At 48.7% G+C, this 15,962-nt stretch overlaps 1 protein-coding gene across 3 annotated transcripts; it reads right to left on the bottom strand.

Annotated features, from left to right (window-relative positions):
* Nucleotides 1-3,135: 3,135 nt before the first annotated feature.
* Rgr (retinal G protein coupled receptor) lies at nt 3,136-14,167 on the bottom strand. 3 transcript variants are annotated; one of them, XM_046450549.2, is made up of 7 exons: nt 14,089-14,167; nt 12,218-12,374; nt 11,045-11,166; nt 7,765-7,918; nt 6,323-6,440; nt 4,036-4,149; nt 3,136-3,621 (listed from the first exon to the last, which is right to left on the bottom strand). In XM_046450549.2, the coding sequence occupies exons 1-7, from the start codon at nt 14,165-14,167 to the stop codon at nt 3,490-3,492; spliced, it is 876 nt and encodes a 291-aa protein (XP_046306505.1). In that variant the 3' UTR covers nt 3,136-3,489. The 3 variants fall into 3 exon arrangements, with proteins under 3 accessions (XP_046306505.1, XP_046306504.1, XP_046306506.1); XM_046450548.2 differs by having other exon boundaries at nt 11,045-11,179; nt 12,219-12,374; XM_046450550.2 differs by lacking the exon at nt 4,036-4,149.
* Nucleotides 14,168-15,962: the final 1,795 nt, after the last annotated feature.

Here is a 15,962-nt window from a genome sequence, read left to right as displayed (position 1 = left end):
GCTGTTTGAATCTACAAGCTGTGTGGTGGCTCGTGATTGTGTGCCCAGCCAGACTGCGGCATTTGTGCCCAGCCAGACTGTGGCACTACCCATTTAGCACATTTTTTTTTCAGATGCCATGACAAGGTAAAGAGGTGATGGACGTTTTCCTGAGGTAACTGGCAAGGATCTTCCCAGGGTCTCATCCTATCGCCCACTGTGTCAGGCTAACAGCAGCTGTTCACTAAATAGGTATTGGATGAATCCATGAACAAGAGCTAAGTGACAGAGACAGGGATAATGGGGTCACATGGATACTGTTTTTACAAATGAGGAAGTGATTGCTGACGGTGGCATTTGCTGGAGCCTGGCTTGCCTGGTTCGGGTAACCCACCTCTTCCTGTGGCCTTTTCCAAAAGCATTCTGGAGGTCTGTGTACAAGCACTTTCTTTCAGTAGAGCAGGATGGGCTGAGCTAATGGGCCTGGAGTGTGGTGAGGCCTCAGGGGGCAAGTCTGGAACCTCCTCAGGGCTCTGTGACGATGCCCGGAGCCCTCAGGTTCTGACCATGAGGCTCCAGCACAGCTTCTGTTGCTTTCATCCTTCCTGACTTCTCGGGGCTCAGGTCTCTCTCCTCTTCCTTGTTCTCCTTTCCATGATGTGGCTGCAGTTCTCCTGGGGTGCAGGGACTTGGGAAAACACAGTGGTGCCAGTGGCTGATAGTGTGTGTTGGGGGGACCATGCTGGTGTGTTCCCTCCAAACCCAATGTGTCTGTGTGTGGGGACAGGACACCCTGCTAGCAGGTGGCATTAAGGAGACACATGAGTGAAAGGAGGAAAGAGACTTAGGGGTTCCCAAGAAAGGATCCTGAATTGCTTCACAGGAGCCTGAGGGGGAGACAAGAAAGCAAAGGAAATGGTGGTGGTGGGCTTTCTTCAAATCAGATGCAGGCTAGTGGCCAGGAAAGGAACACTCCACAGAGGGAGTAATGCATTTTTTCTTTATGTTTTTCTGATTGTAGAAGTGATTTATGTTCATTAAAAATAACAACAACAACAACAACAATAACAGAGTCTGAGGGTTGTGAATCTGCCCTGGGGGTTGGTAGAATACAGTGGGCCTGAGGAGGTTCTAGGTCTTTGGAGGCTGTGGCCTAATATCTATCAGGTCCTGGCCAAGTGCCAGCCATGGGCAGGAGGCTTTGATTCCTGTCCAAGCTCAGCATCTGTGCCAAGGGCCTGCAGGGAGGTGGACCTCCAGTGGGACTCAGCCACTTCCTTTGTCCCACTTGCCTCAGAGGGAGCTGAGTTCTGCATGCACAGCAGGGTAGGGTGCTAGAGGTGGCAGGAAGGAGGGCACAGGAGAGGCCCTACATGGAGTGCCCGTTCCACAGGGAACACAAGATCCCAAAAATGCTTTGGGACCTGCTCTAGAGGTATCAAGCTTCCCTAAAGTCATTTCATGCCTGATGTTTGGACTTGTGGGCAGACTCGGGGCTTTGAAAGTAAAATGCTTCAGTAGGGCTTTGGTCATCTCCATGGGCTGCTGCTAAGCCATTCCCACCTCCTCCAACCCAGGCCAGGGTACAGAGAGGCCTCAGCCCACCCTTCCTCTTCCAGCAAGCCTCCAGGTGGGCATGGCTTGAGCTGAAAGTGTCCCTGGCTTCAGCCTGGCCAAACTGCCTTCCTCCCCACTTCTTCTCTGAGCACAGGTGAGGATTTTGATCTGTTTGCTCTTTTCCCTTCTCTTGGGGACCGAGGCCTGGCCTTTGAAAAACGCTGACACTGTCTACTTTTGCTGTGTCTTCAGCATCCTCTTGTCTACACCCCTTCTCTGGAAAGGGTCATCTCACCCTCTTCTCTCATCCATGCTGTGGGGGTTAGTGTCTCCAGGGGTGGAATGAATGGCAGGTCCCCAACAAAGACTGATTGGCTGTGGGAGGTGGGTCAACATCTCAGGCCCTGGACCCCATCACTTTCCTGGGAATCTGTGCAGCCAGTGTGAGTTCAACTCTAGTTTAGACACTGGGAGTTTCCTTTCCTGCCATCATTCCAGAGCCTAGGACAAAAATGCTTTGGGGATCCTGGAGTGTGCCAGGGACATTTTATCTCCATAGCATCTGGCACAGGGCATGGTGGAGGAAACGGTGCTTTGGAGAGACTGCCACTTCTTCTCTCCCCACCTGGTTTTGCAAAATAAAAGGATGATCCCCTGTTTTGTGAAAACTTCCTTTCAGTTATGGATATGTGGTCTGATTTTCTGGATGTGCAAAGCTGAGAGGCAGATCTTGGTCCACAGGGACCCCCAATGCTGTTCACATGACCACTCCCACTCCCATCCCTGTACACTTATCTATTTGTCCCCTCTATTTGATGGGATGGGGCTTTCTTCTTGCTTCCATGGGGCCTGGACCACCTGCTCTTCCACTGTTAGGCTTCTCATATGGCCCTTCATCACCCTGCTAATCATCACCATCTTCCTCTAAAGCAATGGGTCCACCCAGGACTGGGCTTTTGCCACACCTTTCCCCTGAAGTGCTGGCTCTGTGTGAGATGCATCCAGACATACATCTAGAGATAAATGGGGACCTCTGCATTAGTGTCACAACCCACAGACACCTGCGCTCTACAGACAACGCATGAGCTGCCACTAACTGGAGAGTCTGTGTACTGGGCAAAGGGAAGAACCACCCTGAGCTCTGAACCCTGTCATTATGGAGGAAGGCAAACTGGTGAGGCCTCATCTTCTGACATCTGGAGCTTTACATAAATTATTCAGATTTTAAAATATTGGCAACTAATCCCCATTTTTAAGCAGTATGCAGGCCAAGCCCCATAGATCCAGGAGCTGGCTCTGACTGATGTGTGCTGGTGGCTAACTCCCAGGGAGTACTTGACATGCAGATAATTTTCTGGCTCTATCTGTGCAGACAGGTCACCATTACTGTCATCTCATTTCATCAGCTGAGACATAGATGCAGGGACAGGGTAAGTCACTGGTGTCACATCAGGATTTAAGAAGTGGTGTTGGAATGCTGGGAGCCTGAGTCCAGCTCCCATAAGCAAACCTCAGGGGTATTCTCCTTTCCATGTAAGACTCAGAGTCCCAAAGGGCCTGGTCAAAGCTTATACCAATAGCTGTGTTTTAATGGGCATTTTCTATGAGCGTGGTGAATACATGTTATGTTGTTCAAGCTTCATACAACCCTGCACAGCCATATTTATATCTTTATGCTAGGGGTCAGGTAACTCATGGGACAGAGAGTGACTTTCTCAAGGTCTCTTAGCCTTGGTGTGGGGGATATGATGACCATCTTTCCATGCAGCTTGGGGTCTCTGTATCCCTGTGTTCAACCTAGGGTCAGGCTCAACAGGGCCATTGGGGTTGGTAGATGAGTGTCTGGGGCTTGGCTTCTGAGGCTGATGGACAGGATCTGGGACAGGCTTTTGGCAGGGTCTCGGTCCAGGGTGTCAGGAATGGGTCTGGGTCTCAGCAGTCCCTCAGAGAGGTTCACTGGGCTCTGTCTTGCTTGCTCCTCTGTGGTGACAGGCACTGCCATATTCCCCCAGAGAACATCTCGCCACGCAGGGCATAGTTGATGGCATTGATTGTGGGCATCATTTTGGCAACGAGGGCAGGCACCTGTTGTCACAGAAAAATCCAGGAAAGATGCTTTGAAGCCTCTGCTTCTCCCCCTGGTCCAACTTAGATGCTCTAGTCTCCCTCCCCCCCGCCCCCGCAACTGCTAATCATTTGTCCTTGGTTTGATTCTGCAGCCTTGGAGCTCTCCCTGACTAGCTGGCAGATGATGCATGATTCATAGAACCCCATAGGAATACACTTCCACTCAAAACCTGAGTGTCACCTTCTGACTATTTGTCCCTATCATCTCAGTCTCCTGTGGCCCAGGAGATGTGCATTATAAACACTCAAAGGAAGTGGCAAAGAGAGAGAGACTGATACAGAGGCCAGAAAGTCAATAGGAGATATGGGTGACACAAAGAAACACAAAACAATGGAGTGGGTTCTAGCTTTGGGTCTTGGAAGTGACCTTACCATTCGAAGTTTGGGGGAGAGGGAGCTCACATCCATGATGGCTGCAAATATATACAGGAGGGCATAGGGGCCCCAGCCGAGCAGCAGCAGCCTGACTGGCAGAGTGGTGTTCACCTGGGAAAAATTGTCACAGGAGGTGTCATTTCACTTAGGGTGGCCACAACTCTGGGTAGGCAGGGAGACCAGATCTGTACTCAGGGGCTCTGAGCAGCCTGGACCAGGTTTCAGGAAGAAGCTAAGCCTGAAGAGGAACTTGGGATCTGATGGGCCTCTCTGCCATTTAAGGCTGGGTGACCCTAAGCCTGTTGTTTAAGCTTACTTAACCTCAGTTGCCTTGTCTGTAAAATGTGCTAACAATACTTGACTTGCCTGGAGGCAGGCACTGGGGGTCAGGGAAAGATAATAAGCTTCCTTCTAAGTCTCTGCTCTTTAAGAGGAATCCTGGGGCTGGGGATGTAGCTCAGTAGTCTATTGCTTGCCTAGCATGCCTGAAGCCCTTGGTTCAATTCACAGCACTGGTGGTGGGAGGAATCCTGGGCTCCAATGACTATGTGCATAAGGGTCCCAGGCTGAGCTGCCTTTAAACTTCAAGACCAGAACCAACTTGCCATCAGCAGCTGTAGCCACCTGGTAATACTGACCTGTCTGTATCAAAGATTTCACACTATGAGAAACAACCAGAGAACAGGGCTGGTCTGGAAAGTGGGTGATGTTTAAGGACCACCTAGTGGCCACAAAGGGATTATAATATGATACCACCCATGGCCACAAGGAGGCGCACAAATCAAGATCAAATTTCAGGATGTATTTGCCCTGTCATTGCTTCCTGGCATATATTCAGATGCTAAAAATTTGATGCAAAATATCGCTGCCTGTTTTCTCATTGATGTGTGTTTTTAACAGAGAAGACAATTTAAATTGGAAGAGGACACATTTTCTTCAATGTTAGATTTTGAAAATATGTTGACCAGGAGACATTTCTTTTTCTCTTGAATTGTACCTCATTCTACAGGGGGTGGGGAGGACGGGTGCTTAGGACTGATGGATTCTTCTGGGGAGAAGTTGAGGCTGAAGGAGAAATTGGAACTTCCGTGGGAGACCATGTCATCTCCAGAAACCACTTAGCTTAGGCTGAGGTCCCTGAGCTCATGCATGGTGACTACAGCTGATGCTACCAGAGCTGGTAATTTAAAGTCAGTGGGGAAAATGACAAAGTCACAGTGACAGTCTTATCTCTTGGCTGATCAACACTTCAAGAAATTTGGTGACTTTGCATATTCAGACAGGTTGGGGAGAGCAGAGTGGAGGACAGCCTGGGAGGGAGGGGGCGCCAGAGCCAGAAGTGAGCTTCGAGCCAGGGATTTGGATTCTGGTCCCAGTGCAACCCCCACACTCCTCCTGTGGGCTCAGAGGTATGTGGATGTCCAGCTAAAATCAATTTTTAGAATCCCTTTCTAATTCAAAGGAAAAATAATGAAGTAGCAAATTAAGTGTCTTAATAAAATGGAGTATTTCTTTTATGACTATAATTGAGCAATTGGGTGGCAGAGCCTAAGACCTGGGTTCTGGATCTATCTCTGCTCTTTCCAGGTGTGTGGCTTTGGGTGAGTTGCTTAGCTAACCTCCCTCTGCCTCTAACCTCAATCCAGTCGGTGACACAGGGAGAATAAAGCCTTCATTTCTCAGAGAGTGGTCACAAAGATGAGCTGACAATACATATAAAATAGTGCTAATACTTTTTTAAAAAAAACTTGGCTGCTTGTTATGACTCATTTGCTAAATTGTCCAGGTAACAAACTACGAAAAATGAACATTAATGCAGACATTCAGAAATGGCCAGGAGGGTTTATATTGAAGCATCATTTTTCTTGGACAAATGTGCTTGCAGGTGTGACTTTATGTTGTGGGTAACAGCCTGTGACTGTGATTAAATTAAACATCTCAAAGCAATTTAAAAGTAACATTTAAAGAGTCTGCAATTTTGTGCTAAGCCTCAAATCCTCTGGAAGAATTGAATGTAACAGCATGGATGGCATCCTGCAGGGAGAGCTGGGCTTTCAGTGGAAGAGGGTCTGGGTAAATATGAGCCATTCTGGTCTTTGCTCCCCAGGCCTTGGCAATCTGAGCAAGGGGAGGGTAGTTTTGGGCCTTAACAGTTTATTGTTATACAAATTGAATTTTCTCCTGATCATTGCAAACACAGGAAACCCTGGAAACAACCACCACGTCATGCATATCCCTGAGTATCCCTGAAAAGAACTGAGGGATTTCTGGGCGGGGTCCTTACCTGGAGATGGCCACTCCTTGCCAATTTCTGCTCCATGAGCCGGTAAGATGTGAGGGTGATGAAGAGAGGCACGAAAAAATTGAAAAAGGCCATGGTGAAGAGGAAACTGATGAAGTTTCTACAGGTGGAAGGGTGGAGGAGCGGGAGTCAGCCACCAGGAATGGTTAGCCACCTCTGTACCAGAGAGTCAGAGATGGGGAACCGCTCCCATCAGATAAATGCTCAGAGTGCCATCACTGCTGGTCCCAGTTGAACTCTCCTCAGAAGCCAGGGAGCTGAGATGAGGAAGAAGCCTCCTTCAAGTTCAAGTGCTCAGCCCCACTCACCTGGCTGTTCCCCAAGCATGAAGAATGGGACACTTTAGCTTGGGAGATGCCAGTGGACCACGAGGAAGGAACATTCAAGGGGTGTTCTAGGTACAGGGATTTGAAAGGAGCCTGTGAATGACAAAGAGACTGGACACTGTGTCACTGAGGAGATCAGAGAAGCCTGGGGTCTCAGGTAGTGGTCAGAGGGAGGTGGAAGGGATGACCAGGAACAGGTGGGACTCACTCATTTTTCATTGCATGAAGGGAAGACCATCCAAGGAACACTTTGGAGATGACCACTAAGGAGGGGTGGGAGGAAGGGCTGCCAGGAGCAGTGGACCCCAGCTGAAGAATACCCTACAGGGATGGCACTCAGCTCCTCAGGTAGATTTCACCTGGGAAGGCTGTCATCAGGTGCAGATGCTTCATGGGTAAAAGATCTCTTGGAAAGCAGGGAATTCAACACAGCTTTGGTGGTAACAAAAAGGGAGAGTGGAGCCATGTGACCAACTCCCCAAGGTATCCTCTAAAGGTAGCCACATGGATGGGAAAGTACTAGAAAACAGTCCATGATAGTGGGGAACATTCAGTTTCTCTCTCTCTCTCTCTCTCTCTCTCTCTCTCTCTCTCTCTCTCTCTCTCTCTCTCTCTCTCCTGGCTCACAGAACACTCAGGGAATTCCTAGAATTGATCTCCATGCAGGGGCGTCCCTCCCACTACAAAGACCTCAACATTCTTTGGATCTACTGAACTAAGGGAATGGATCCCTCTAGAAATCTATGAAGTCTGAGCCAGAAAAACTGACTGTGCTGAAGATGGCCTAGGGGTAGCAGGGCTCCACCACTGTTCTGATGGATAGAAGCCGAGGACGCACCGTATGATGCCCCCTCTCGGGCTCCACTCTGGGCCCCAGTTTGTATAACATTCCCATCCCTTGGTCAGTCTTCAGGATGGGCTTCCCTCAGTCCCAATGTCAGCCTGTCTAAGTGGACATCATGACTACGGAGTTGAGATTTTTCTGATAAATGTCGGCATTTCCCAATTTGGATTTTTCAGCTGGGACAACCTTGTCACAGGAACTCAAAGCCAACATTCCCATGGAAGGAAGCCTGGAAGCTGGTCCTCCTGCCTCACCTGTCCCCTCTGGAGTAGTCCAGGGTGCAGCATGTTCCCAGGGGCTCATAGTCATAGTGGCCCCAGCCCAGGAGGGGGAGTGCTGCCCAGAAGGTAGAAGACAGCCACACAAAGAGCACCAGGGGAATGGCCGTGTTCCACGCCAGCTGGCTGCCTGTGTGAGACAGGAGGAAGAGGTGTCGTGAGGAGGAGATATCTTGACCAAGAGAAAAAGAACGGACGTCAGGGTCACACAGAACCTTGCTAACTCTCAGTTCTGATTCTAAATAGCTTGGTGCCTCCGGCAAGTTGAGGGTGGGACTGGGGATATAGCTCAGTTGGTGGAGTATTTTCCCCACTTGCACAAGACCCAGGGTTCAATTCCCAGTATCATAAAAAAGAAAAAAAGTAAATTTTGCTGGACTCGGTGGTGCACACCTGTAATCCCAGCGGATCGTGAGTTCAAAACCAGTCTCAGCAAAAGCGAGGTTCTAGCAACTCAGTGAGACCCTGTCTCTAAATAAATTACAAAATAGGCCTGGGATGTGGCTCAGTGGTCGAGTGCCCCTGAGTTCAATCCCCAGTACCTTCCCCCCAAAAAAGGTCTTCTCTGAACCTCAGTTTTCTCCTCCACAACGGGAATGATAATTCCTCTGAGGATCCCTATGAAGAACAAAAGAGACACTGGATGGTGAAGGTCTCTCGATAAACAATTGGTATCATCTTCTTCAGAGAACAGAGAGAAGCAGGGAGTAGGGAAGGAACAGAGGTGTTTCTCAGAGCCAAGGTTAGGAATGAACCATGGGCAGTGGTTCAGGTGGGAGCAGTGGAGGGGAGATGTGGAAGTCTGGATTCTCCACCGCCCTCAGCTCTTGTTAAGAAGCAGCTGGTCTCTGCTTCTAGGAAACCCTCTGAGAATTTTTGACTCAGAGACTGGGGTTCCATCTCAGGGCCATTAGCAGAGGCCAGGTCCCAACAGCATCTGTGGCTCTGGTCCAGCCCCACTGACCAGACATCCTGCTGGTCCCTCCACATAGGCTCCATTCCTTTCCCTGGACCTGGCTCAGAATGCCTTTCCTGAGCCTCTCCTCTGTTGGGGGTTTATTGGTCATGCTTCTTTGTAGACAAGAATCCAGATGGGGTTTGGTCAATGAGAAGAGCCTATCTGCAACCTCCCACAGCCAACACGTTGCTTTTACAGATATGGCCCCAGATGGAGTTGGCTTGGATGTGCTCCCTGGCTATGGACTGAATGTTTGTGTCCCCCACTCGCACTTCATGTGCTGAAGCCCTATTCCCCGGTGTGACGTCACTGAAGGTAGGGAGGGCCTTTGGGAAGTAATGAGTCATGAGGGTGGAGTCCCAATGGAAAGATTGGTGTCCTTATAAGAAGGGACACGAGAGAGATGATCTTGCTTTCCTCCCTGTGACTATGTAGCAAGAAGGTGACTCTCTACAAACCCAGAATGGGGCCTTGCCAGAGCCTGGCCATGCTGGCACCCTGATCTCGAACTTCCAGGCTCCAGAACTCTAAGAAATACATCTCTGTTATTAGAGCCACCCATTCTGGTAAGTTTTGTTGTAGCAGCCCAGGCTAAGATGCCCTCCACCCCAAGTGGGGGCACAATCGTCAATGTCCATCTTGACCCACGTGTTGCAACAAGAGCTCCATGACATGGTGCAGGTGAGTTTCAGACCTCCTCCCTCCTCCTCTCCCATCTTCACCCTGCTGTATCGAACCCTCCAGGACAGAAAGGGCTCTGAACTGAGGTCTGGTAGGAATGAGGCAGAGAAGCCTATTCCAGTCTGAGAAGGAGGTGTGTATGTGTGTGCCTGAGAGAAGGGTGGGGTGAGGGTGAGGGATGGTTCAAGGGACTTTTGGGGAAGTGGTGGGAGAGGTGCCTCATGGCCATGCAGGCAGGAGAGGTTAACTTACTGCCTTGGAAAACCATAAGGACAAAGGCAGTGTTTTGATCTGGAGAGAGACATGTGATAGGGGACACCCACGAGGGTTGGTGACATTGCTGCCAGGTGTGTCTGCCACAAGGGGAAGATCTGAAAATTCCAAAGGGGCCATGCTCAGAGACCAAGGCTGTACTGTCTGTGGACCCCACAGGGGCTTCCATGCTGGGCAAATCCATAGCTCAGGACTTGGCTAACAAAGAAAGCAGGTTCCTATGGATGCATCTGGTCCACACTCAATTCTAGCTCTTGTCTACTATTGTGTGACACTTAGCAAACTGCTTAACTTCTCTGTGCCTCTGTTTCTTAGGCTGCAAGCTGGAGGGTTAGCTGATACACAGCTTCTCAAAGCACATTTTTATATCTCTGGCAGTGAAAGATTTTTATTCTAATGTTTGTTAAAACTATAAGAACATTAAAATTGTGATTTCACAGATATTGTTTAGAATAAGACTAAGTGGATTTTTAAAAGTTTAAGAGTAGGGTTTGCTGGTGCACATTTGTAATCCCAACTACTCAGGAGGTGGAGGAAGGAGGATTGCAAGTTGGAGGCCAGCCTGGGCAATTTAGTGAGACCCTGTCCATAAAAAAAAAAAAAAAATTAAAAGAGCTGGGTGTTAAAATGCCCCTGAGTCAATCCTTTGTGAGAAAGAAAGAAAGGGAGGAAGGAAGGAAGAAGGAAGAAAGAAAGAAGTAAATAAATTAAGAGTTATGTGAAATGTTTGTTTAAAAAAATATCAGATAAAATCAGAACAGATTTAACCTGTTCGGTGGCACACTGCGATGGCTAATTATGATGATGGCATTTGACAATGCAACTAGTCTTCATGAAACTTTGGCATGGCAGAGGCCCTGTGGAACAGTGAGTTTCTAGGTCACATGCCTAGCTACACACACACACACACACACACACACACGTGCACACTCATGCACTGCTTCTCTCTCTTCATCTCCTTCTATCTCTAACACTGCCCAACTGCAAGGACGTTTTGTGAATCCATGATCTCATCTGATTTTCAAAATAAAACTGTGAGATTAGTTATTAAAATTATCTTGTAGAGGAGAAGACTAAGGCTCAGAGAGGATCCCTGACTTGCCTTAGGCTGCAGCAAAGGCAGAGGCAATCTTTCCAACACATGCCTCAAAACAGATCTGTTGCACACTCTCCTACCCTCCCTCTTTCTCTGAAATGCTTGTTCACATCTTATGCACGGTACACCCCCACCCACCCACACTCTCTGCGCTGGGAAACACATCACTAAGTTCCTGGGCGAATTTAGTTCTATTCACCCCTCCCTGCCTCTTATCCTCCCGCACTGCAGATAGTCGGTTGACATACGGGTGCAGTAGTGGTGGTAGCGCCCCCAGGCGATGGCTGCGCTGCCGCAGATGCTGGACAATGCTGTCACAAAGCCCTGAAAGCCGTGAGCCTGGCAGCCATCGGAGCCATAGGGCCAGCGCCTGTGGGAGACACACGACACAAGTTACTCCGCCCGCCCCTCCATCTCTCCTACGCCCACGCCCGCCCAGAAACAGCTTGGAAGATTCCTGAATGTTAGTCCTACTCCTCCAAAGAGGGCCTTATTATCTTTGTTTTTCCTGGGAAGGTACTGGGGTCTTTGAGCTTAAGAATCCCGGTGGAAGAGGTGAAGCTCTATGCAAACTGTCTGCGACTTTTCCTGCACCGCGATTAGACCAAAGGATATTTCTGCGTGATCAGATGCCTCCACCAGAGGAGAGCTCAAGCCCTTTTTTCTATAGGTGGGGAAACTGAGGCACGGGAGGAAAAGATACTGAGCCTGGATCTCAGGCCTCCCTATCCTCTGCCCCATGGATAAGCAAAGGAAGAAACATCAGTGCTTTGTGGGAGGAAAGATCCTTACCAATTCAGACCCCACAGACTGGTCAGCCCTGAGCATTCATACCCAGGTGGGTTCCCTTCATAGTGCCCCAAACCTGACAGAATGTTCCCTTTGCTTAAGAAAACAATCTTACAAACACATCTTCTGAAATTATGCAGGACCCAGGTTTGCACATGTGGATGTATATTGGACACAAGTCAAAATTCTGTTTGCTTTCACAAACAATTATTTAGGGCTTCCTAGGTGGCAAGCATTGTTTTAAGTTGTTTGAAAATAATTAAAGTCAATACTTCTAACCACCCATATGAATTAGGGAATAATATACAATTTACAGAAATAGCCCAGAAAAGGAAGTGATAGAACCAGGATTCAAACCTGGGCTACCCGGTTACAGGGCTCATGCTCTTAATCCTGAGAGTCTGTTATCCCTTTGGTTGAGTTTGAATAACCCCTGTGTTCCAGAAATTAGCTGTGGCTCTGCAGGGATAATCTGGAATTTGGATTTAGCTGAGTTTACCCTGCCCACCCTCTGCCCTTGGGTTAGTTTTCTATAGGTAAGAAAAAAAAGGTTCTGGTCTGGCTACCCAGTACCCCTAAGTCAGGCCCCAAGCAGGGTCCCAGAACCAGTGGAGTGCAGAGGGGCCTGGTACCGGAGGAGGCTGGATATGGCTGCAATGAGGGCATTCAGGCTGATTCCACTGTCCGCCACGGCCAAACTCAGCAGCAGCAGGTGGTTGGGAGTCCGCAGCTCCGGGGTCTTGCAGAAAGAGAAGATGGTCAGGCCATTGAGGCTGAGACCAGAGAGAGCTGAAAGGAAGGGCAGGGGCTGGCATCTGGGCTAGAGAGGCCCACCTTGGGTCAGAACCAGGGTCCAGAGGTGGATGGACCTTCAGCAACTTTCTCCCTTCATGCTCAGCAGTTCTCTCGGTGCAGTTCATCAAATGCTCCTGTGGCAGACTGACCCTCAAACACTGAAAGCCATTAAGTCTCACTCCCTCCCCTCTACCAACACAGCCCCATGGGAAGACAGATAAAGAAGATGGTCCAGTACAGCATGGTTCCTGCTAGAACATTCACAACCTCCGACAAGCACTGAGCACCTAGGAGGTGCCAGGCACCCTGATAAGCATGCCATTCAGACTTCTCTTACGTATTCTCCTATCCATTTACGGTTAAGAAATAGCCTCAGAGATGCTAGCTGTCATGCCCTAAGTACACAGTTAGTTAGGACTCCAGCTGGAGTCTTTCAGATCCCAAAATGCCTCCCCCAAGGTTGGTGGAGCAACATCAGGGAGAATCTTGGAGAGGAGGAGCCTACGTTAGAGCCGGGAGCTGCACCCAGGACATCGGTCAGTGAGGTGAACTTGAGGTGTTTTCTGAGAGCAGAGAGACCTGGCCTTGAATGGCAGCTAGGTTACTTACTTGCTGTCCCTTGAAATTTCTAAACCTCACCTTCTTCCCCTGTCAACATCGAGGAACAGAGAAAGATCCTGACTTGAAAACTGTGGGGGAATTTACCCAAAGGATGGTGCATAAAAGAACATTCCAGAATGAGGGAGCAGCACATGCCAAGACATAAAGGGTAAAATTTCCCAGCATGTTTGTGGTCATAGAGGAAGGCTAGAATGTAGCATTCCTAGAAAAAAGGGAAATGAAATGGGGCCACCAGACAATGGTGTTCAGAGTCTCTAGGACCAGTTTTATGTCACTTCCTCTCCACTGTCATTTCTCACTGGGTGAGAAAATGTGCTGCTTACCTCTCTGGATGTGCTTTGAACATGGACTGTATACCCTGTCAGCCTAGTTCTAGGGTGAACCCAATCTCTGGCTCTGGCCCCACGAGTATTTTAAGGATTCTGAGTGAAGGTGGGCTTCTGAAGGAACCAGGTGGTCCCTATGTGGGACATACCTAGGGCTGTGGGAGGAGACTTGGTAGAAGGAATGGTGGGAAGGAGGGGACAGAAGGTAATGAACTCCCTGGTGCCTTCCCTGGGTTTCTGTCTAGACAAACATTTCATACTTTGACCCCTTTTAACCTTCACAACTACCCATTTGGAATGTCAAGGCACTGAGAGTCAGAGAGCTGAAGTGACTTGGTACTAGTCACATAGACAGCAGGTGGCAGAGCTATCTGTCTCCAGAGTCTTCTTGGAGGCTAATCTTTCATGGGATTCTTAGCAGGATTTCCAGGGACTGGATTAAATTTTCTCCTGCCTGGAGGGACATAAAGGCTGAAGGTTGGTTCTTGGTCATCTCTGGGTAGATATATACCCCTGACACTGCTACAAAGTCTGTCCCTTCCTGATCCCTACCTGGCTTTTTTCTCTTGGCTCCTCGCTGGTGCTCTGCATCCTACAGGGAAGCCACGAGGAGACCTTGTAGGTCTAGGCACATAGGAATAAGCAATCAGGATGACATGATAACTCAGGTTAGGGGAACTCTTCGTGCCAGCACCATAGCTGTGACTGGGTTTTGAGAACCTGCTGGGCCCCTGCTCCACCCCAGGACCTGCCTGGCTCACCTTCCACCAGCAGCACCGTCCCCACAGCCAGCACCTCCAGTTCCCCGAAGCCTGCGGGCAGGGCTGCAGTCTCTGCCATCCTTGCTCTTTTTCTGGCTCCCCAAAGCCATGCCCCTCCCTTTTAAAGGACCGTTCCCCGTGCTGGCACATGCAGGTTATTATGCTAGACCTTGAACTCCTTCTTTCTGCCTCCCCCGTCTAATTCATCTAATTTGTCCTCTTGGCCCAGGCAAAAGAAAACCATTCACCAGCTGGACAGTGCAGCCTTTGTGAAGCCAGAATGGGGCCCTGTCTCATTCATTTCAGCCTCACTGGGCAGGATTAAGGTCTGGGAATCCAAATGGTGTGTGGCTGAGAGCTGAATTGGAAAGGAGTTGCATAATCAAGGGAGAGGAGTGGAAGGAGGGATTGGAGCTGCAGCTGTTCCTGAGAATCGGATAGGAGCCAGGCTTTTCTGTGTTCATCATTGCTGACAATCTGAGTGCCTGTGTGTTTGTATGTGTGCATGCATGCGTGTATGTCCACAGGATCACGTGCCTGTAGAAAGGTTGAGGTTTGAAAGTCACCTGCTATCATAGAAAGAACCTCTTTTGGGACTAGAGCCTGGGTTCTGGCTCTGAATCTTCCACTAGTTGCATTCCCTGAAGTGGGACCAATAGTGTCTTCTCAGTTTTCTCCTTTGCAACGTAAGCATCTTTTGTCCATGGCCTGTCCTAATTCCTTAGTAAAAGAGCACATCATAGATGTAGATTTCAGGGTTGCATTTCTTGTCATACAGTCTTTGAGCTACAAAAGCACAAAAAAATCTAGCAGGTCTCTGGTTTGGAATGATGGACTGCTGTCTTCTTGTAAGTGCCCCCATGACTCACTGAGAGATTGGGCTTCTAACAAATGAGGTTCTTAGTACAAGTTATGTAATAGCTCATGGTGACATTTACATCAGAAAATATTGATCTAGTGCAACCTAACTCATTTTCAGATAATAGTAATACAACTAATGTTTATTGAGGTCAGCCACCATAGTAAAAAATCTTGTGATGATTTCTTAATTCTCCATGAATTAGATACTATTATCTTTTCCATTTCAGATGAGGGAACTGAAGCCAATAGCAGTTAATAATCAGCCGGAGGTCATGCTGTGATTTGAGGATGAAACTGGAACAAAAGCCCGATCTCCTGCTCATGTAGCTCAGGGACTTTTCATTGATATCATCTGATTTCCTTTGGCCACACAACTCATCTTGCTCTGAGAATGTCCATTTCCTAGACTTTTCCTTTCATGAGTCCCCACTGATGTCTGAGCCTTATCACCCCTCAAGGCTGAGCTCAAGGTCACATCCTCTGGAGTCTTCCCTGCTCTGTCTAGACTTCTTGCTAGTTAACCCTTATGTCCCTCTTCTTTCTATATCTGCAAGATCTCAAGTAACTTCATGAGAGAAAATAAAGAAGCATGAGGCTGGGGATAATGGATAGAGTTCTGCCAGATAAGAGATGGAAGGAAGGCATTCAGACACAAAGAGGGAAGGACAGAGAAGAAACAATAGGCGGGGCTGGTCTTTTGGTCTGGGGAGGACCCAGGTAGGGCAGGCTGACCAAAGAGCAAAAAAAAAAAAAACCCTCATGTTTGGAGTCAAACATGAGGAATGAACAAATGGGTCACCAATGTGTCTACTACTTGGAATCACCCATGGCTTGGTCGCCATTGGCATCTTAAATAGATTTGTTAAGATGAAGTTAGGGGAAGGGAAAACAGATAAAATAGAATGTGCATTCTCCAAAAACTCTGTGAGATGCTGTTCTGGGCCCCTCCTGAGAGTATGGTGCTTTGAGAAGAGGGGAGAGATCTTTCCTCTTATCTCTTGCCTTTGGCATTG

This window comes from Marmota monax, unplaced genomic scaffold, assembly GCF_021218885.2.
Source record: "Marmota monax isolate L192 unplaced genomic scaffold, Marmota_monax_Labrador192_F-V1.1 WCK01_AAM20220418_F8-fsc00004, whole genome shotgun sequence".
Lineage (NCBI taxonomy): Eukaryota > Metazoa > Chordata > Mammalia > Rodentia > Sciuridae > Marmota > Marmota monax.
This window is presented reverse-complemented; position numbering and strand designations above follow the sequence as displayed.